The sequence below is a fragment of the Paramisgurnus dabryanus genome, chromosome 19, assembly GCF_030506205.2.
Source record: "Paramisgurnus dabryanus chromosome 19, PD_genome_1.1, whole genome shotgun sequence".
In the NCBI taxonomy this organism is placed as follows: domain Eukaryota; kingdom Metazoa; phylum Chordata; class Actinopteri; order Cypriniformes; family Cobitidae; genus Paramisgurnus; species Paramisgurnus dabryanus.
Genome location: NC_133355.1, coordinates 5,178,157 through 5,200,817, shown reverse-complemented (window position 1 = coordinate 5,200,817; position 22,661 = coordinate 5,178,157). Strand labels below are relative to the sequence as shown.

Here is a 22,661-nt window from a genome sequence, read left to right as displayed (position 1 = left end):
CTCCCACGGATTTCTCGTGTCATCTTATGTATTGTTTCATCATTATTTTTTTCTATTTTCAAATGATTGTCGCAAAAATTTAGGGTTTATGTTAAGATGTATTTTTATGTTAGGATGCACTTTTATTTGTTGATTTATAAATGTTTATATTCTGCTTTTCAAACTATTCTCGCCTAGAGTTGGCATTATAGTTGGGGTTTGGGTTAGGATGTCTAAAAATGTAATAGAAAGTGAACCCCAACCCCAAGCGACAATGGTAAGAAAAAACTATAAGAAAACAATACATAAAATGACACGAGAAATCCGTGGGAGTGACACGGAAAAGACATCCGTGCTCCCGTCACGGAACAAAGCTGAATTCCGTCATAGAAAGGGATAAAGTGATCAAATTTTCTGTGACTATAACACAGATTTTTGTGTATAGATAACTCTGTTTACAGTAACTATGACTTTTTAGCTGAACATTATTGGCTTCACTACAGCAATATCTTATATTTATCTTAGTGACCTTTGTGTTTCAAATCAAACCACTCAGCTCACTTATGGTAATGCATGTTTTTAATTTGTTGTAAGTAATTTATTGCTTACCCGGCTCGTTCACCTTATAAATGTCAAATCATATTGATTATTTATGATCTCTCGATTTCTTGAACTCCTGGGCATAAGTTCTTTTAAACTTTACACATAACATATAAAAGTCCTCACGTCAATTTAAAGTCTTGCCATCAGCTATTTTACACATTCACCATTTACTCATCCCCTTCTTTTACATGCATGCTGGTCCCGGCCCTGTTTCAGAGATGACATTTTGATTGTCCTCTACTGCGAAAAAAAAAATAGATAAATCCAAAATACACAGCATCCAAAAACACAGCTTAAATTAGACAAGAGAGTGGTTTAATTATTTTATTATTTTGAGGTTTTGTCAACAAAATTGAATAACTGTGTATCTACCCTCAACAAACCACCTCCATGATACACTGTGTGTTAAAGTATTTCTTCCATGCACTCTAAAAAATAAATAAAGAAATGCTGGGTTGCTTTCACCCATTTTTTGGGTCAAATATAAACATTTTCTAGCTTAATTTAACCCAAAATATGGGCTCGTCCCTTTATGACCCAACACTGGGTCGAAAATAACTCACACTGTAAAGAAAATACAGCATGAAATTTAAACAACCTAATAATGTTTTGACTTGTGATAAGTTAACATGACTTAGAAAAACAAGCTGAAATTATATAGTTTGATGTATTTTTATCGGACTGAAATGATTTCTTGAGATGAATTTAAGTTTTTTGTCTAAATTCTCTGCTACAACAAACTGCAAAATTGCAATTTGGTATTGTACAACAATGACATCATTCTTCCAGGAACGTCTCCGAAATGCGACTTGCTTCATGTCCAACCCTTGTACATTAAAAGATTCTTTCCCCAGTGAAGTCGACTGATTGTTTTATATTCAAAGTCTCCCGCATGACTTTCATTAGCATATGGAGTCAATGTTTTATCAAAATAATGATGCCAGTTTCCATCTTTTGTAGCTCCAAATCCAAAAACATGAACCTGACAGAGAGAAAGAGAGTTCGTCCATAATAAACATTTGTCTGTTTGCCTTATTTTAAGGTAAATTGTAAACAATTAGGTTTTTTAAGCGTCAAAATTGCTATTAAAATGAGCAAAATATGTCAAAATACAAAGTAGATGTCGTTCCTTTTGCATTTCAGAAAAACTTTTAGTATTTTTTTTATAAAAACAAAAAATGTATAAATTTAATTTATGTAATTTATCTGTATACTGTCACTAAAGTGTCACATATAAAAAATCTATGTGCAGTGCACACAAAGGCCTTTGTTTTGGTATAAACAGCATGTATTTAAATCCTCACCTCACAGCGACCACATACGTCACTAAAGCTTTTTCTTGAGAAAAGATGTTTTGTTTACCTCGTCACAGATGTGCAGAGCGAATATCACCATTAGGAAACCAGTAGACGGATAACTGCCATGATACTCTGTCCAGTTCACGTGGACATATTTCATAAACTCAGGGTGAAGTATCATCACCTGAAACCCAAATAAAACAGGACGATTATGAACAACATTTCTTGATGCTCGTTGTCTAAAAATGATGCTTTGATCTTATATAGATATAGACTTAATTCAGAAAATTGTTAATATAATATAATACAATGTTTGTTAGGTAAGTGATTTTTTTTAAGAAGGTCTGCGCTGTTTACCTTGTCCTTATTGCCGTTTATTGTAGATGGAACATCTGTATATGTTCTGAAAAAGAAACGGATAAGATCAAATAAAACTTTTTCACATGCAAAAAAAAAAAAAAATGAAATATCAGTGTTGTTAGTTCCTTTCAAAAAACTTTAAAGTTTACAAAAAAGTTTTTCCACAGGCATCACTTGCATGGTTTTATAGTTAAAGATATCAACCTTCAAAAGCACCAATATTAACCCTTTTCCCACAAAGATTACGGAAAATACACAGAAAATGATCCGTGATTTTGGTTCATTCACACTGCCAATGATTTTCCCGAATTTGTTTGTCCATTTACACACATACATACAGTCGGCATCTAGTCATAGTTGGTGGCGTGACGAGGGTGGAGTTGGCGTTGGAGAAAAAGCTGCGAACATTGTGTGTATTTGAATGACAAACATGACGTATCGTGAGTCATTGACGCCTGCCGACCGGCAACGGTACATTGGAAAATTAACTGCAATAGCTTACGATTGCCCTTACTTAATTAAAAACTGTGTCAATGACCCAACCAAATGGTCGGAGGTGTCGTTTCCAGACATATTTTGTTATCTGGTTGAATCTCCAGGTAAGACATTGCTGTAGCTGTAGCGGTAACATTAGCCTATAACTCAATCAACTTTCGTTTATGTTGCGTACTGTAACTTCATAAAACCTTGCCACTTACTAACTGTACGAATGCTTCACTCCAAACTATTAATCCTTTTGTAAAACGGTGATCAGTACTATGAAGTTGATGAGGGACTGTACTGACAGTTATCCCTAACTTACAGACTACTCATTACGTAGCGATTGGCCTATCAATCTAACCTTCAGCTAAAGTGAATGAGACATCCTTTATGAAAACAACTATAGGAATCTTGTAGTATTTTGGGACATACTATAGCAGAGGTACACTGCAAAAAAGACTTTCTTCCTTAGTATTTTTGTCTTGTTTTCAGTAAAAATATTAAAAAATTCTTAAATGAAGAGTTTGGTTCCAAAACGCAATAAATCCATTTTGACATTTTTCGGTAAAAACATGTTTTCTATACCAGGAAAGTGACAAGATGAAAACCACTATTTTCTGTTACAAACTTTCACATAGCATCTTTAGGTTATAATAACATTAAAAATTCAAATCCATAATTTGATCTTCAAAGATTTATTATAAAAACTGATTATTTTTTCCACAAAATGCAATAAATCCATGACAAGTTTTTTTTCAAAATTCTATAAACCTATTCAATCAATATATAAATGTGCATTCATCTTTGCCTTTTAATATTCATTTAGTTGAACAGTTGTACACACTGATTAAAAAAATAAACATTAATGTCATTAATCAAAACACTTACTTTGTCATATAACGTTAGTCATTGCTGCGGTTATAATTGGGACGTCGTCGCTTAACATTTTTCACAGCGATCAGCTGTAATATGTTTTGGTCCTGTTCGATTTCTCGTTGATTTTTAGTAAAATTATGGTAAGTTTTTCATAAGATCCCTTGGGGTCAATGTGTTAGCAGTGCTTAATGCTGTCGGGAGAACAAGCGATCGTCTCCCGAGTGCCTCCCGCGTAAATTATTAGATGTTGATGGCTTACATTTCTTTCCCGTCACAGAAAACCACCACAGGTTTATCAATGCTATTAAAGTATTATTTTGTTTTTGTTTGTTTGTTGATCACTAAGTACAAAGTAGATGAGGAAAACTAAGATTCCGTTTACTCAACGCATCGCGATTGTTTGTTACATTGCGTGTAATGGTGCGCTGTAATTTGTGGAGCGGATTTATTGCATTCTGTTGAAAAGGGGGAGTGGCGTTTATCGTGTTTTGGGAAAAAAGGGATAAAAGATCACAGAATAACACGGGTGATGTTGGATTTTGCGTAAAATAAAATAAAAATACTTTTAAAAACTGACCTGGGCTGCGTTCTCCGAAACTACCTTAACGCTACGTCGTTCTTAAGTTGTACCCTAAGCTGTACCTTATCACTAATACGTGTTTGCCGAAACGTTCTTAGTTACGTATACCTTCTGTAAGTCATACGTTCGGAAGGTTGGTCTGGAGCACTCTTAGCTATACCTTATCCCACATGAATCCACTAGGGGCCATCACTTTCATAAAAGCTTACATTGCAGTCTATAATACGACTAAATATTTGTAAAAAAAAAAGTTGCAATACACTCCGTGTTTAATTAGGCAAATATTTTTATATTTAAAGAATAAAACATTTACATAATTAGACATTAGACAATTGGGTGATGGAGTTGGTGATAATGGCAGCTATACAGCGAATCCTACTATTTCATTTGTGCATTTCATATCCGTTAAATCTTAATCTACCGGCTAGTATTTTAGCTGCATAAATAAATCGGGAAAAATTAAAAAGAAAACTAATTATGATTATTAATGTTAATTCGACTTTGCATCAAAGTTTTTTAATGTTTTATAACTTTGAGGCAACTGTATGCCATATTCTTTATAAACATTCAAAATAAACTGCGCACTTGATTACTGCTTGTATAGTCTCCTAAGGTCAACAAAATTTCCACATTAAAACGAATCAAAGCTAAAATCTACAGCAATCATACTATATATTTATATAGGCTATTATATAATATTTTATACAACCCCAAAACAGAAAAAGTTGGGACACAGTAGAAATTGTGAGTAAAAAAGGAATGGAATAATTTACAAATCTCATAAACTTATATTTTATTCACAGTAGAATATAGATAACATATCAAATGTTGAAAGTAAGATATTTTGAAATGTCATGCCAAATGTTGGCACATTTTGCATTTCATGAGAGCTACACATTCCAAAAAAAGTTGGGACAGGTAGCAATAAGAGGCCAGAAAATTTTAATGTACATATAAGGAACAGTTGAAAGACCAATTTGCAACTTATTAGGTCAATTGGCAACATGATTGGGTATAAAAAGAGCCTCTCAGAGTGGCAGTGTCTCTCAGAGGTCAAGATGGGCAGAGAATCAACAATTCCCCCAATGCTGCAGCGAAAAAATAGTTTTCTGAGTTTCTCAGAGAAAAATTGCAATGAGATTGAAGTTATCATCATCTACAGTGCATAATATCATTCAAAGATTCAGAGAATCTGGAACAATCTCTGTGCGTAAGGGTCAAGGCTGGAAAACCATACTGGATGCCCGTGATCTTTGGGCCCTTAGACGGCACTGCATCACATACAGGAATGTTACTGTAATGGAAATCACAACATGGGCTCTGGAATACTTCCAGAAAACATTGTCGGTGAACACAATCCACCGTGTCATTCGCCGTTGCCGGCTAAAACTCTGTAGGTCAAAAAAGAAGCCATATCTAAACATGATCCAGAAGCACAGGCGTTTTCCCTGGGCAACGCTCATTTAAAATGGACTTTGGTAAAGTGGAAAACTGTTCTGTGGTCCAACGAATCAAAATTTGAAGTTCTTTTTGTAAAACTGGGACGCCATTTCATCCGGACTAAAGAGGACAATGACAACCCAAGTTGTTATTAGCACTCATTTCAGAAGTCTGCATCTCTGATGGTTTGGGGTTGCATGAGCGTGTGTGGCATGGGCAGCTTACACATCTGGAAAGGCACCATCAATGCTGAAAGGTTTATCCAAGTTCTAGATACATATGATCCCATTCAGACGTCGTCTCTTTCAGGGAAGACCTTGCATTTTCCAACATGACAATGCCAGATCACATACTGCATCAATTACAACGTCAAGACTGCAAAGAAGAAGGATCTGAGTACTGAAATGGCCAGCCTGCAGTCCAGATCTTTCACCCAAAGAAAAGATTTGGTGCATCATAAAGCGGAAGATGCGACAAAGAAGACCTAAGACAGTTGAGCAACTAGAAGTCTGTATTAGACAAGAATAGGACAACATTCCTATTCCTAAACATTGGTCCTCCTCCAGCTGTTCCTTATATCTACATTTAACTTTTCTGGCCTCTTATTGCTACCTGTCCCAACTTTTTTTGGAATGTGTAGCTCTCATGAAATCCAAAATGAGCCAATATTTGGCATGACATTTCAAAATATTTTACTTTCAACATTTGATATGTTATCTATATTCTACTGTGAATAAAATATAAGTTTATGAGATTTGTAAATTATTCCATTCCTTTTTTACTCACAATTTCTACTATGTCCCAACTTTTTCTGTTTTGGGGTTGTATGTTATAATTAGACAGACAGGCTCCAGAAATGCGTCCATTAAGCTTTATCCGCATTGTAACCACACTGCTTGCGCATCCAGTGCCCAAGCACAATAAACGCGTGAACTAATGAACAACAGCAGTTTGTACTTTATATTTTAAGTGTAATGCACAGCCAAGTACTTGCACGACCCACCTTCCCCTGTGCAACGCACTTATTGGGAACCCCTAATATAAATGATCATTTCAAGGCATAGCGGATGAATTGGAGCAGTTTAAACATGATACGTTTGGAAATAAAGTTGCGGGTTTTGCACGGGTTTGATATAAAATATAGAAGGTTGAATTTAGTTGTTTGCAATTTGAAATATTTTTTACCAGATATTCCTAATAAATTTAACTTGAACTATTTCTAAAATGTTTCTTTAATAAAGAACACCGCCAGGCCCGGGGTGGGTAATCGGGAGAACCGGGAGAATTCCCGGTGGGCCGCTTCACTTTTGGGCCGGTCGAGTTTTTTTATTTTTACATTTGTCACGTTAGTGAGTCTATCTTCTCTTAAATGACACTTCACACGTTTCACATTGACACTGCAGCACGCAGCCTCTGCATGGGTTGTACCATGTGAGGGAGTTCCCCTCCCATAGAGTTGGTTCGGTCCATAGCACGTCCAAGAAAACTTTTCTCCGGTAGGCGGGGCCCTACCGTAACAATACGCGTCTGAGAGGAGGAGGGCGTAAAAAACAGGTTGAAGAAAAAATCCATTGGAGGAGGATGCTGCCAAATGTGCCAAACTTACAGATTTATTTTCAAGAGGACAAACAAAAGTGGCAACAGGTAACTTAAAGAGAAATAAGCCTAGTAATGATTAGCATTAGCAACGTAATTATTCAGCTAATACCGTTGTCAAACTATTTACAAGCCAAACATTTTTTTTTGTTGTTAAAATATTACCCTTTTGTGTATACATGGCGATTCATAGACTTTGCAAATATTATGCAAGCAGCTTCTGAGCAGCATAAAAGCCAGTTCGCCACTGAAAATGAGGAGGCCATGAATAAAAAATATGAATTAAAGTTATTTAACCCTCAGGTTGTGTTCAGAACCCTATAACACCTTTTGTTTTCCCAGTCAAAAATGACCAGCCTAAAAAAGTTTATAAATCACTTGTTATGCCATTTACCCAATATTGTATTCAATATTTTTGTCAAATTGTTTTCTTTTTTAATTAGGACTTTTATATTTCTATTTGCATTAATCATCGGCCTCATAGCCTTAGCAATGCTAATAATTTATCAACCTTTCCTTGTGGAATACACTCTAAAAAGGGCTGGGTTATTTATATATTTTATATATTGGACAGAACACGCTGCTGGGTTAAAATTGACCCAGGGCTGGGTTGTTTTAACCCAAATGTTGGGTTATTATAATCCATGGTTGCATAACAACAACCCAACATTGGGTTATTTTTAACTCAGCATGGGGTAATTTTTAACCCAGCATGTGTTCTGTCCAATATTTACCCATTATGGGTAAAAAGTAACCAAGCCTTTTTTAGAGTGTAGAGGAATATTTTTGTGAACGTCTTATCTTAAGTGAAATATTATTTAACTTTTACCTTATTTGTTGAACCATGATATTAATAAAAACTATAGTAAGAGCTGAACTGTTGCTTTATTTATCCAATTTGAAAAAGTGCTAATTTGGAATAACACTATGGAACAGGTGGGCCGGTCTTGGGCCTGAAACTCCCGGGCTGAAAAGTGGCCCCACTCCGGCCCTGAACACCGCTATCTCTTAACGCAGCGAAACCTATTACATGAAGTGAATAATTGATTGTCGGGCAATCGATATCAACCTATTCAGCACCTCCACCATGGACAGCACCCGCTAAGGTCGAACTTAAGAAGGTTTACCTTAAGCAACATCCTAAGGTATAGTTCGGAGAACACACGTAGGAAAGGTATAACTGTAGTTAAGGTTTACCTTAAGAGTCTTCGTAGCGCGCTAAGAGACAACGTTATCGGAGAACGCAGCCCTGATATAATACTGATTTTGGCAGTGACTCATTTTTTTCAAAAATGACATTTATGGCGTTTTGGAACCAAACTCTTCAAATTAAGATGTATTTTCTTGATGAGCGAAATGACCTAAAAAATAAGTCTAGTTCTAGACAAAAATATAGAATTTAATAAAATTGTGTTTAAAACAAGCAAAAATATCTGTCAATATATTAATAAAATGAGTCATTCTTACTTTGTGATGTGTTTAGTGGTAAAGGCACTGATAAGCCACTCAATATCCAAAATCTTAAAAGCAGAAAACACCAGATGGGTGGAGTTGTCCAAATCCATGGCGCTCTCAGGGTAGAAAATCCGGTGAGTGGTTTTTGAACCCACATCCTCTTCAAAACCTTCTGTGGGACCTTTATTGATCCTGAGGGACAAACACAGCGACAGGTTGTCAGTAAATAACACAATGGTTCAAATATTTTCTTTTACTGTTTTTTTCAATAATCTACTGTATGTCATTAAACTGACCCGTCGTCAGTAAGCAATTTTGCGTTTTAAAGATGTCTAATAGCCGCCCTTACAAAAAATATTTCTCTTTGAATGTTGAGATCTTTTGAGACTTCTTAGATGAGTCGTTGCGACACTCTTGGGGTCATTTTGGTCGACCGGCCACTCCTGGGAAGGTTCACCACGGTTCCATGTTTTCGGCATTCGTGAAAAATATGTCTGACGGTGGTTTGCTGAAGTCTCAAAGCTTTAGAAATGACTTTATAACCTTTTCCAGACTGATAGATCTCAAATTACTTTGTTTCTCATTTGTTCCTGAATTTCTTTGGATCTCAACACGATGTGTAGCTTTTTCAAGCACTTTTCACACAGGTGGGTTTGGATTTTGTTTTTCCTTTATAATAAAAACCCTGAAAGTAAGAATGCGTTACTTATGTCCCAATGGAAAGGATACTAAAGTTGTTTTACATTTGTTCAAATGGTATTGATAGAGCACACTTGAGATTTACATGATGTGACGAACTTCGCATCGAACTCCCTGGCATTGACAAAAGAAGTCACCGGCTGCCACTGTACAAGCTTTATTCTGCTTATTACACTTCTTTTTACCTCAAGTAAGGTAAGGAACATTAAATATTGATTTGAAGTATTTTATTTGCTGTTTAATGTTTAACAAATACAGACTTTTCGTGAGGAAGACCTATTTACTTTTGGTTTTAAGATAAGACAAGATATTAAAATGTCACAAACACAGTTTGGTTTAATAATTAAGGGCGGATTCCCAGACAGGGATTATACCAGTCCTAGACTAAAATAAATGTAAGAGCTGTACAAACTGAAAACAACTTGCACTGACATATCTCAAAATACATTGTTTTGCTTCAAAATGCACACTAGTAATGTTTTTAGTAAGGCATGTTGCAAACTAGTTATATTTCCTAATTAAACTAAGGCCTACTCCTGGCTTAAACTAATCCCTGTCCGGGAAACCACCCCATAATGTCATGCTATAAAAATACATATTTATATTTCATTTTTGTGTATTATTAAACTTTATCTGATATGATTAGGAATAATTGACAACGGGTTGTTGAGTTATTTGAAAATAATGCATACCCAAGGTGTTAATGCCTTTATACAGTGGGTGTGCATTATTTTATAATAATTCAAAGGACTGAAGTCAATTATACCGCTTATACCACAGTTACCACAGAAATTGCTTAGACATTGCTCTGTTATAAAATTTATGAATCTGCTTTTACAATGGACTTAGGGTAATGATTTGTTAAAATTGTAAAAATAAAAAACATTCACATTTAGGCCTACATTGTACAGAAATTGCTTAATTATCTAAAGAATGTGTTACAACATGTGTTTAGTTTTTTATTGATTATACTCAGTTATATTCAGATTATATTCTTGACTGCTCATCCGAGGGGCGCTAATTCAAAATATGTTTTCGGAGTGTCATGTGTGTTGCTTGTGTTTTCAAAATATGTGTTTGTTGCGTCATGTGAACCATGTGCATCATGTGTTTTGTCAAAATAAGTGCCTGCTGCACAAGGTCAAAACAGCTTATGATAAAAGAGACGCTCACGTTTACAAAATATACGCAAGACACTCCCTTAACAGTAAACTGTGTTTACGCATGAGATTCTGGCAAACGCGAGCGTCTCTTTTATCATAAATCCTTTAGACGCGTCTGCAGCAGGCACTTATTTTGACAAAACACGTGATGCACACAAGGGGCCTTATGTATAAAGTGTGCATACGCACAAAATGGGGGTGGAAACGTGCGTACGCCAGTTCCCACGCAAAGGTTGTGTTTGGGAAGAATGGGCTTGCAGGGTGGGATATTAGGATGATTCATGTATGCACACTTGCAGGTGATCTGTGATTTATAATGGGAACATTGCTTTGTTTTAGAAGTCTTCATAATTTTTGGTGTATACCATTTTTGGCTTTTTTGCGTACGTAGACTTTTAGTAAGGATCCTACGCAGTTTTATACATGAGGCCCAGGATCTCTAGACGCGCAGAACACACATTTTGAAATGACGAACCACACACAGGACGGGCTACATACATGATGTGACAAACTTTGCATCGAGCCTACTCGAAAAAATTAGTCACCGGCTGTCACTAATTATAATTTAGAGTTAACTTGTAATGTGAGGTAATGCCAGGAGTAAAGATGTTTGCATATGAAAGACATATCCTGTTATTACAGGTGGTTTATGTAGGTTTCTTTCAAAGTTGACACCCTGTTTATTTACTGTTTAAAGCATTGTGTGTATTCTTGGGGAACATTTTATACGTAAAAGCAGAACTGCTTACTATTTTTGTCTATCTCTTGTACTGTAGGTGGATCATTTCACCGACGGCCAACAGACACTAATCTTGTTTTCGGCCTGATGCTCAACCTTGTACAGTCACCAAATGATGACCACAGCCAGGTGACGAGAATCATAATCACAGCCTGTTTCTCAAGATGAATATGACAATATACAATTCTCTTATCTGACCAAATGCTCAACATCATTGCCACACAACAAAGAACATTGGAAGTATGCACAATGATCCTCAAACAAGCTTCTACAAACATTGACACAATCCTATTGACTTTAATTTTTACAGTTAGTAATGTAATATTAACAGCCTTATTTTTTTTCATTAACTTTTATTCTATTCTGTCTAAGGGTTCACCAAAAAGGTTCTGCTATTGTTACAAGCTGAGGAACCCTTATTTGGTACTATATAGAACCATTTTTTTTAAGAGTATAATTTACCCCAAACTTACTTAAAGGTGCCAAAGAATGCAATGAAATAATATGTTAAATTGTTCTCTGATATCTACGTAAAAGGTTTGTGGCTTTTTTTAAGTGCAAAAATGATCCAGAGACAGTTTTACATAAAATAAAATTGTTGAGCTCTGATTGGCTGTTTCACACAGCAGTTCAGTTCAGTAGCTCTGTGTGTGTGTAAACAGACCTTGGGCCCTATTTTAACGATCTGAAACGCAAGTGCGAAGCACAAAGCGCAAGTGAGTTTGTGGGCGGATCTTGGGCGCTGTTGCTATTTTCCCGGCGGGAGAAATAACTCTTGCGCCAGGCGCAAATCAATAAGGGGTTGGTCTGAAGTAGGTTCATTATTCATAGGTGTGGTTTGGGCTTAACGTCAAATAAACCAATCAGTACGCTATCCAACATTCCCTTTAAACGCAAGGGCGCAAGTTCCATGGCGGGTTGCTATTATTATGACCGATTTACCAGGCGCACGCCAGGAGCGGTTCACAGCCGAGGAGACCCACGTTCTTGTAAGAGCAGTCAAAGTCAGAGAAGTTGTTTTGTATGGGGGTAGGAGAAACCCGCCCAAATCAGCGTAGGTTAAACAGGCGTGAGAGGAAATAGCCACAATTGTCTCATCAGCTGGCATCCCCATCGTTGCGTCAAGCGCTACAATGATGTCAGGAGACGGGGGAATCCCAAGCTTGCCAGCATAAATCGGGCACGCCTTGTAACGGGAGGTGGATCTGCCTCTACACAGATCTGCATCCACCCTCACCGCTGAAAGGGTTTGGGGGCTTTGGAATCGGACCCATGAAACGCAAGCAAGGTCCAACCCCAAAGAACACTTACAAATCAAGTTCATATACATTAAGGTTTCTTATGAAAACATTTTAATTATTATTTACATAAAATAAACGTAATACAGCCACACAACAAACGTATGAAAATATTTTGATCGTTATTTGCATGAGATTTTTTTAACGCAGCCACACAATAAATAAAAATTATCACCACAATGCTCACCACTATTATTCCCCTTATCTCATGTGTCAATATTTTTTATTGTAACAATTTATGATTTGCAAAAATAACTGTTGCATCTGTGATTAGATAAGCAAAGTTTGTGCGCTTTGTGCACGCTATACATTATGGTCAAGCATGCGCCCTTAAAATAGCATAATGAACAACGCGCAACACGCCACTGACTTTAGACTAGTTTTTTTTGGTCAGTGGCGCAATTGTTTTTTGAAACTGCAAAATAGCATCAGGGATGGTTTGCGCTGCAACACGCCTCCTTTTTTGCGCTGAACCGCCCAGGGAGCGCAAGTTCATTCCCTAGTTTGCCGACGTGCGTCTGTGGAGGGAAAAACCCGCTGTGCGCCGGTGCAAAATACGAATGATACATGCGTCACTGACAAAGTCAATTGCGCTGGGTGCAAGATAGGGCCCTTTATGTTAAAGCTTATATCAGATGAAGATACAGATTTTGATACTTGATTTAATGTGTAATTTAATGTTGGGGCGTACATCACAGTCAGTGGCTCTGTTCTGCGCGTCGAGTGATCCTATGTGCATCAAGTGTCTTATCAAAATAAGTGCCTGCTGCAGACATGTCTAATTGTTTTATGAATTGTGTCTAATTTAAAGAGACGCTCGCGTTTGGCCAAATACTCACATAATCTCATGCATAATCAGAGTTTTATGTTAAGGGAGTGTCTTGCGTGTATTTTGTAAACGTGAGCGTCTCTTTTATCATAAACGGTTTTGACGCCTGTGCAGCAGGCACTTATTTTGACGAAACACGTGATGCACATGGTTCACATGACGCAACAAACACATATTTTGAAAACACGAGCAACACACATGACACTCTGAACACTTATTTTGAATTTGCGCCCCTTGGATGAACCGTCACGAGCCGCCACTGATCACAGTCGGGATTATGTTGAGATTGGCCTGTTTTCCAGTGGTCTTTTACATGCACGGTCTTTTGAGGCTCACAATATGTACAAAACGTATTATTCATCTATGCCTAAAAATATATACCTAAATACAGTTTTTTTTTCTACAGCACCTTTAATTTTATTTTTATAAATTCAGCAGATACATTTTAGTTTCATTATTAACTCTGAGCTATTCCACTTCAATGCTGACTTACTAACTTGAACATGTAAGTTTATAAGACATTATGAGCATTTTAAGCATTATGAATGTGACATTTTCAGCCAAAAGATAAAATATAATTTCTCAGAGAATGCATTTATTACCAATATATTGAACTATCTGTTACTATTTTCCTAAACCCCTGATGATTGGGTCCAGACATCAGACAAATAGAAGTTAATTCTCATGTTTTCTATTTTAAATATAAAGGATGCAAAAACGTTTGTGTTGTTTTTATTACGATTTTCCCTTGTTCACAACAACACATAACAATTCAAAATTGACACTTTATTATTTGTTACCTCATGACACAGTCTTTGGAATCTATGAGAGGTCCATAACGCGATCCCAGAAGGTTTCCTGAGTTCCCAACGACAGCACAGGTTCTGCAGTGGTTTGGATGACTACCCGAGCAGTGTTCTTGATTTGGGAAGAGCTGGAACAGGTTCTTCACCAAGGTTGTGTAGTTGGCAACACGGTTTACATTTTGTAGTCCCTGTGTAACATTTTTAAAGTAAGTAACTTCAGCCATGGACAAGTTAACAGTAACAGGTAAACGCTATCAAAATCTTTAATGTGAATGTTACATATGTAATCAACCTTTTTGAGCAAATTAAACCTATTAATCTTAAATCTATAGAGGGCATCCATTGACGTCACTTTTCAATGTGACCACGCCAGAGCTCGCCATGTTGAGTGGCAAACATTCAACAAAATTTCTGTTTTTCATAGCTGCTGCAAAAACGGCAGTAAAACTGACTATTATTAGATTAAATTGAATTTAGTTGGCCTTAACAGTGACCCTAACAACTTGTCAAACAACCAGTAGTCTGTGGACATTGCTTTTCCTGACATATAGGCTATGCTTGTCTCTACTAACACTATTAAACCATCCCACATTTATAAAACACTACTACTTTTTTCCATTTTAGATGCGCTTTTCAAGCAATGCTAATGCTGTCGCTCAGACTTTTTGCCAATTTGTGGGCGTAACCGCAGTCACGTTCGCCGAAGGTGACGTCACGTGCATACCCTCTATAGAAAACGTAGGCTTGACCTACTGAACTAAATAGCACAAAGACTGAACACAGTAACACAAAGATGTTATTGACACTCTGCTTTGTCGTGACTTATAAAAAGAATTTCAATTGTATGCTTAAATAAATGTCAGACTGTTTAGTATAATTTAATGACTCACTTACTGATAAATTGTTTGTTTATGTTTTAGCAGCTAAGTAATATAAATATAAAAGGTGAACAATTAATCATGTGTTCAACCCTTTACTCATCTTGTTTACACATAAAAATAGCATGTATATCAACCTTTACTCTACCTATCCAAAGTTTGGCACAACACCAGTAAATATGACTTATTTACATTAAAATGAAATCTTGACAGCTGGAAGCGTAACGTTATTAAACATTTTGAATTTTTTTGCATGATTATGTTTGTTGGGTTTAAATTCATTATGTGGCGGGTTGTTGGTTAAAAGTTATGGCAATCATGAAATTTTACAATAACTGCACAAAATTTTGCTAATTACAGTTTAAACTACACAACAAATAAACGTTAAAGCTATTTGATTATCTTAACCCTAATATGCAGATTTACCGCACAGATAATGTTTTTATAATTTTTTTACTTGTTATCAATATTGATAACAGTTGTGCTGCTTTAGGTCTAGAAATTTAATAATTCAATAAAAAAATAACACTGCATAAATAAAAAATAGCTTACTCTTTGTTAAAGCTGTGTTTTGTTCTTTAATTATTAAAAATGAGATAGACAGCAGCTTGTTTATATATGCTGCTGTCTCATTAAGACTATTGACTGATCCATTATGATGACACATTTTATTTCTTTCTCTTTGTTTACTTTAAACACAAATATTTATATTGTAAATATTGACTGTGCTTATGAGAAAACTTGTATAGAGATCATTTTTTGTGTCATACCCATTTAAGCGCAAAAGAAATGCATACACTCTTCACAGTGATGACATAGAATAACCATTTTTGGTTGCCCAATGAAACATCAAGTCAAAAGTTTTTTTTAAAAAAAGAACCATTACATAATTTTTTTATACAGTATAAAGTACCATTTTCCACTAAGGTTTTTTTAAACAGAAAGCTGATGTAAATGGTTCTTCTTTATCATTCTGTAAGAAAGCATTTCTACTCTGCCTATGAAGTTCCATCACTCTCAAAACTGCTGGCTTGTTTTTTAACCCAATGCTCTGTAAATATTGGACAGAACACATGTTGGGTCATAAACAAACCTGGGATGTTGTTAACCCAACCATAAGTTAAAACAACCCAGCATTGCATTGAAACAACCCAGCATAGGTTTATTTATTAACCCAACGTGTTCTGTCCAATTTACCCAGCATTGGGTTAAAAATAACCCAACAGAATTTAGAGTGATGGAAAGCTTGTTACCAACAACCAACCACAGAATGATAACTGTACAATTGGTTCTGTTAAAGGTTGTTGCAATAATGCCATAGAGGAACCGTTTTTAAAAATGTAACCTTATTTGTGTGTGGTTTAATGAAAAAGATTTCTATGGAACCACACAACCTGACCTTTTACCCTATATATAGATATATACTCAGCCAACATTGATATGTGGGCCTCAAGTGGGTCCTATCAGGGCAGCATGGGTAACATGTGGGCACGGGCTTCACATGGGCAATATATATATAGGTCCCATGTGGGTTTCACTATGTGGGTCCCATATAGGTTTGCTTCATGGCACCTATATGTGGACAAAATAATGTTATGCTTGAAATACATCTTTATACATTTAAAATGTTGAAATAATAACTTTTGGTTGATTGTCACTTTTATACAAAGAGCAAATAATCTAACAGATATGATTTGATCAGTAAAACATTTTAAATAAAAATACATTATTTATTTATATTTCATTTTGATATTTATAATGTTCATTTGCCTATGCATTTATCAAATATTAATTTTATTTGAATTTGCACAGCTTAGAATGAGGGAAAATAAGGAGCCTGATTAGTGGAGTAAGGTGTTTCATATAAGGAGACGTCATTCTGACCTGCTCACTGCTATGACACTTGACAAAGTAGTCCTGCTTCAAATGTTTTTAATTTTTCACATAATTTAATATCATATTTTATATAATCTTTGCTAGGTGGACTTTTAAAATTACAACTAATAAAAATGGTAAACATTTAAACTATAAGAATTTCTGCTCAGGCGCAAGGATACAGTATCTACCGGAGCAGCAGGAGTCTCTCACAACTGTTACACTTGTAATTTATTCCAAGTTGTGTTTTTAGAAAATATAATACTACGGTGCAAGTTCACGGACTGCACAGCGATAAATCAAAGCAAACGTGCAAGGACATTTAATGAGTTGGGCTTTGGATGCTTTGGAAGTTCTTTATAAAACGGTTGAGCAAAGATTAAATGATTAGAATAAAGAACAGTGAGCAATGTTTGTGTTGTTTTTGAGTCTCAAGTATTTTAAGAATTATTTCATTGCTTGTTTTAAGTGTTATGTTAATTGCTAGTCATTACCTGCATTACCAGTTTTTAGATGTTGTTGATTATTTTAGCATTGAAAGTGTTATAAAATGACAATAAAGTATTTAAATATATTAAACCTTTACAGTTTTTTATTAGATTTTTCATATTGCACCTCCTTCATGTTTTGTGATGTTATATGAATTAATTGTTGAATATTAATGCTGAAAACTGATATTTACTGTGTTTTATCAGTTATCAATTTTAATCAAATGTATTTTTTAAATGAATATATTAAGTAAACTACACTGTTAGATGTCGCTGTAGATTTAGCAGTACATTACTGTAAAAATCCACAGTACTATACTGTATGTGTACATTACAGTACAGTACTGCAGTTCATAATGCATTCTGGGTAAATTTGTTTGAGCGGGAAAATTTTACAGTATATTTTGGTCTTGATGTAACCTTGCTGTAGCCATTGCTGTAATGTGCCAGGTGTACTTGCAATAATCAGAGAAAGTGCGCCAACGTCAAATCACACAGAGGGAGAGAGAGCACAACTCCTGGCTGCAGCTGAAGGAGGACGATTGATTTCTGGCAGTTCGGTAAGTTTGAAATATTTCTGTTTCATGAAAACTTAATTTTTAGTTTAAGAATGTTGTCAATAGTTTGTCACAATATTGTTTTAAACGTGCAATGAGAGAGAAAAACGGTCGCCAACAAAGTTTCAATCTCCCTCAGAAAGTAAGCTTACACACAGATGTCTACCGCTGCTTTAACTCGCTTTACACCTTTTTTTTAATGAATATAGGGTTGTTTTAACTAAATTATGAGGGTTTTGGTGAGTTTATATTGTGTTGAAAGTGTGGTGACAATGAAACTATTTTTAACGAAATGGACAAAGACAACCCGCCAGCGCGGTCTTGCGGTCCCAGCATAATGGTCGTTTATCTCGGCGTTTCATCCGTTCAGTTAGCGTCAGAGAAAAGTATTAAGTTCGACTGTTTGGCAAGGCTGACTCGTGGTTGTAAACAGTCAGGACTTGTCACACCGTACACAGCATACTGTAGTACTGAACTCCTCCACAGAAGTGAAAACAAGAAACCTCATAACTGGATACATGCATCGAACTCATCGCAGCTTTAACTTCTACCAAATATCATTCAGACCTGGGCTCATCTTAATATCAGATGAACGAAAGGGATTGCCGCGCGTATTGTTGTTGTTATTATATTACGGTATATCATCAAAAGCAGAGAATATCTTCTCTAAAGCGTTTTACACGTCCAGTAAGTTGTCCAATACATTTTTATGGCATATTGTTTCCACCACTTCAGATGCATTACACGCTGTATATAAGTTTCCAAAACACATCAAATCAATGCACGAAAAGAGAATGGGCTCCGCATTTACGTACCTTTGTCTTCTCGTCTCTGTCATCTGATCCTTCATCTCTGGATGTAAAATACGGTAGTCCATTATAACATCGTGTAGGAAACTGGCATCACCAGGATTGCTCAGATTTAGGCGATCATGTTTATCTTTAAAGTGAGCAGCTAGCTACTTGTTAAAAAACTTTGCGTGACATAGTGTTACACCGCAGCCGGTCCGGGTAAAACATTAAAGGGACAGTCTTTTTACCTTATCACTATAAATCGCTATTTTCTGCACTAAACGAGACATTTTCAGAGATTTTCTGTAGACAAGATGTTATAATTAAAAAAAGACTTATTTAGATATTTATATATAATATATAATATAACAACTAATATATATATATATATTTGTTTTACAACTGACTTAACACTTACAGTAATGTTTTATTTGTTAGCATAGCATGATATTAGATTTAAACACTTAATACATTTTTAAATCAATCACTTTGTCTCTGCACAATGAACATTATCAAATATTATTAATGTTGTAAAATATATTGTTCATTGTTAGTTCATATTAGCTAAGGCATTACCAAATGTTAAGGAATAAACTCTTATAGTAAAGTGTTACTAAATTTTCTTTTACCATTTCCTTCACAATGTCTACTTATTTCTATGGCTAACAGATTTTGTAACATTTGTCTTTTTTACAGTCTTACCATTGCTTGTAAGCTGGATTGGGTAAGATGGATCATCTTTAAAGGCACCAGGCAAGTACATGATGTACAGTTACAAGTCATGTATTTTTTCGACTGCAATATTAAATGCTTTCACGTCACATGCAAAATTACACAGGAATGTGGCTGACTTTTTATTTGTAGTTTACATGAGTGTCCTTGCACTTTTATAGGAGTTAAGGCAGATGTGGAGGCACAACGGGTGATACCAGACACACACCAAGCACATTATGTTTGGTAAGTTTGCACTTTACCACTACAGCCACTTTACCACTACAGTTTCTTTAAATACCCATGTATACACTCATTCACTCATTCACACACAACACTGTAACACGACCATACACAACATGTACACAATTGTCTTAGTTTGCCATGTAGAAATATACAAACAGAAATATTCAGACTTTGGTTATAAGAAATTTAATTTAATAATTGTATTTATTTAGCAGAGGTGTCCCTGGACTTTATTGACAAAAGATTTTGTTTTCAGAATAAAAAGTTGTGTCCAAATCAGTAACAATTGTACTTTCTGTTCAGGACATTCAATCATGACATGATCCAGGTGGATGCTGTCCATTGAGGAAAGAGTTTGTTCAGCGGTAAGTGAATCTTCTGTATTTTAATGTAATTAGGTGTGGAACAGTAGAATAAGAGCAAAAGGTTTCAGAATAGGAGTAAATTCAAGGCTAAGTTTAGTTTTTTAAAAATCTTTTTCTATCTTATATTTGTTGACTTAATGTTTATGATATTTCTAACAGGTTTCTGGATAGAATTAATTCCAAAGATGGGAAAAAGTGCACATCCAGACAAGGAGCAAGCAAAAAGACAAGGAACTTGGTGCAGAGAAAAGCTGTGGCCATTAACCCCTGTGAACAGCTTCATGCAGTCGCTGATTGAGTTCGAATGGACGACTTCAGTAAAGGCCACTGTGGTCTGTCTGCCACAGTTTAATTTTTAATTTATTTTTAGTGTTCAATGAAATTCAAGTAGAATATTTAAAACTATGGGCCAGTGTTGTTTTTACCACGGTGAAATGTTACCTTTTAGTCGATGATGGACTTTAAACTGAAAACTTCAAACTATGGAACAGTGTTCTATTTGCCAGAGTTAAATATGTTACAGCAGGGGTCTCCAAACTTGTTTATACTTGTTGATTTTATTTTATGTTACTTGATTATATGTTTATTATTGTTTAAAATCTTGTTTTAAATATGTTTGTTTCAATTAAATGTTTTTTTTAATAAAATTTTGATACAAACATTGCTTGGATTGCCTTTTAATTCATTATGTTTTAATTTAGCATTTTTACCATATTAATAACTATAGATTTAAACCTAAATCTCTAGCTATTTTATATAATATTATTGTATTAACTGTAATAAGTAATAAATAGTATTTATGGGTCAATATAGACATTACAGTAAATTACTGTAAAAATAGACTACTGTAATAAAATATTGTAAAATTACAGTACAGTACTGCTTTGTAACTATACAGTACTAGTTTGTGTACTGTAAAATGGTATTACAGTACAGTACTGTAAAACCAAAATACAGTAACTTACTGGCAACCGTGCTGCCAGTACCGTACTGTAAAAATACAGGGAAATCGTTAACAGTGTACAATAAAGTATTAATTGTATAATTATAACAAAATAAGGGACCAGTCCAGTACCCATTAAAACCAATACTGGGTCCTGGTAAATAACATGTGGGCTTTATTAGGTGGGGGCAATATGAGCCCCACATAAGCCCCACTCAGTTTCTATATCAAATTCATGTGGGCTAACCCAGGTGGGGCCATAGTGAAACCCATGGACAAACCCATTTGGGCCCCACCTTGCAATGTTGGCTAAGTATCAACTTGATAAAATTGCGTAAAAACTCTGGATTCTCTGGATTCAGGCTTCATGGAAAGTTGAGCAAAAGTCTTACCCTCCACCAACTCGAGACGTCTGCGCTTAACCTGCTGTTTCTGCTGTTAAGCAAAAGTTGGACTGTCGGGGCGAAGCGCGCGCAGAACCAGTTGGTGCGTTCGGTGTCCGGAGCGCACGTGCGATTAACGCACGCAGCGGGTTTGGACACACGAGAGTTATCAATGTACAAACACAAGATGATCGTGAAGCTCAGGAGCAGAATCACATAGTGGTGATGAGGTTTCAGTTTGGAAAAGAAAATTGCCATCTTTCGTTCTCAGAGTTACCTGCATAGAGAAAAAGTGAACACATTATTAGCCTACTATTGAAATGAAGTAGTCTAAAATAAAATAAAAAACTTTTTTAATGAAACCATAGCTAAAAAGATATATTAAAATATGGTCAACACAACAGTTGCTTTGAATTAATCTAAAATGACCATATTACAACCAAACTGTATGTGTTTGTGAAACAACCCAATACAACAATTCAGCAAAACTATTAATATAACTGAGGTCTAGCAATAAACAATGCATAAATGATTACTGGTTGTGAATTTAGCCTCAAATAAAGAGTACTAATAGCGCGTAGGCGGATAACATTGGTTTGAGTTTACTCCAAATTTCCCTAGGGACAATAAAGTAGTATACCGTATATTTCATTTCTTTGCGAGGTCCTATCCGCTCTGTGCCTCCATCAAAAACAATCCAGTGATCAAACATATAACTTGCGAGTCAATATTAAAGATCGCTTACCTGCTTTTCTTATGCTTTATATATTCCTTAATTTATAAATGCCATAAAAAAGTTTGATATGACGCGACGTTGAGCCGAGAGTTTGAATACGGGTTCAACGGTTTGAGCTCTGGCCGAGCCGGTTCATCCACGTGATCTGATCTATGGCATATTCCCAATGTCAAGTTTACACACAAATGCGTCACGATGTAATAGCTAACGGTACAGTGTTGTCAGTGTGGCATCACATTTGCATGGTAGGTGTTATTTAACTAAATTCGGGAGGAGCATGGTCATGTAATCCAACCAATCAGCGCAAAGATGTAGATGTAGCTACCGTCCCTCACCTGTCTCGTGAAAGTTTTTTGCCGCATCCATCACCCCATCGCCTTATCTATATGCTGGTATCTATCTGTCAAAGAGGGGGGGGGGGGGGCACTCTGGTTTCGGGCTATTATTCACCCTGTTATTCCAACCTAATCTCACAAAGTTCCGTGGG

The 22,661-nt window shown here is 35.8% G+C and overlaps 2 protein-coding genes and 1 long non-coding RNA gene across 4 annotated transcripts in view; 2 read left to right on the top strand and 1 right to left on the bottom strand.

The window, feature by feature from the left end:
* Positions 1-22,661, top strand: part of khdrbs3 (KH domain containing, RNA binding, signal transduction associated 3) — a 453,020-nt gene that overhangs the window by 4,036 nt on the left and 426,323 nt on the right. The gene's annotated exons all lie outside the window — the stretch shown is intronic.
* Positions 575-22,392, bottom strand: LOC135775565 (CMP-N-acetylneuraminate-beta-galactosamide-alpha-2,3-sialyltransferase 1-like). 2 transcript variants are annotated; one of them, XM_065285886.2, is made up of 7 exons: positions 22,184-22,392; positions 21,448-21,715; positions 14,196-14,389; positions 8,680-8,859; positions 2,238-2,283; positions 1,945-2,064; positions 620-1,564 (listed from the first exon to the last, which is right to left on the bottom strand). In XM_065285886.2, the coding sequence occupies exons 2-7, from the start codon at positions 21,694-21,696 to the stop codon at positions 1,397-1,399; spliced, it is 957 nt and encodes a 318-aa protein (XP_065141958.1). In that variant the 5' UTR covers positions 21,697-21,715; positions 22,184-22,392; the 3' UTR covers positions 620-1,396. The 2 variants fall into 2 exon arrangements, with proteins under 2 accessions (XP_073668744.1, XP_065141958.1); XM_073812643.1 differs by lacking the exon at positions 8,680-8,859 and having other exon boundaries at positions 575-1,564.
* Positions 17,700-21,088, top strand: LOC135775520 (uncharacterized). Its single transcript, XR_010543893.2, has 5 exons — positions 17,700-18,002; positions 19,487-19,543; positions 19,684-19,747; positions 20,051-20,112; positions 20,272-21,088. It is a non-coding gene; the product is annotated as an uncharacterized lncRNA (long non-coding RNA).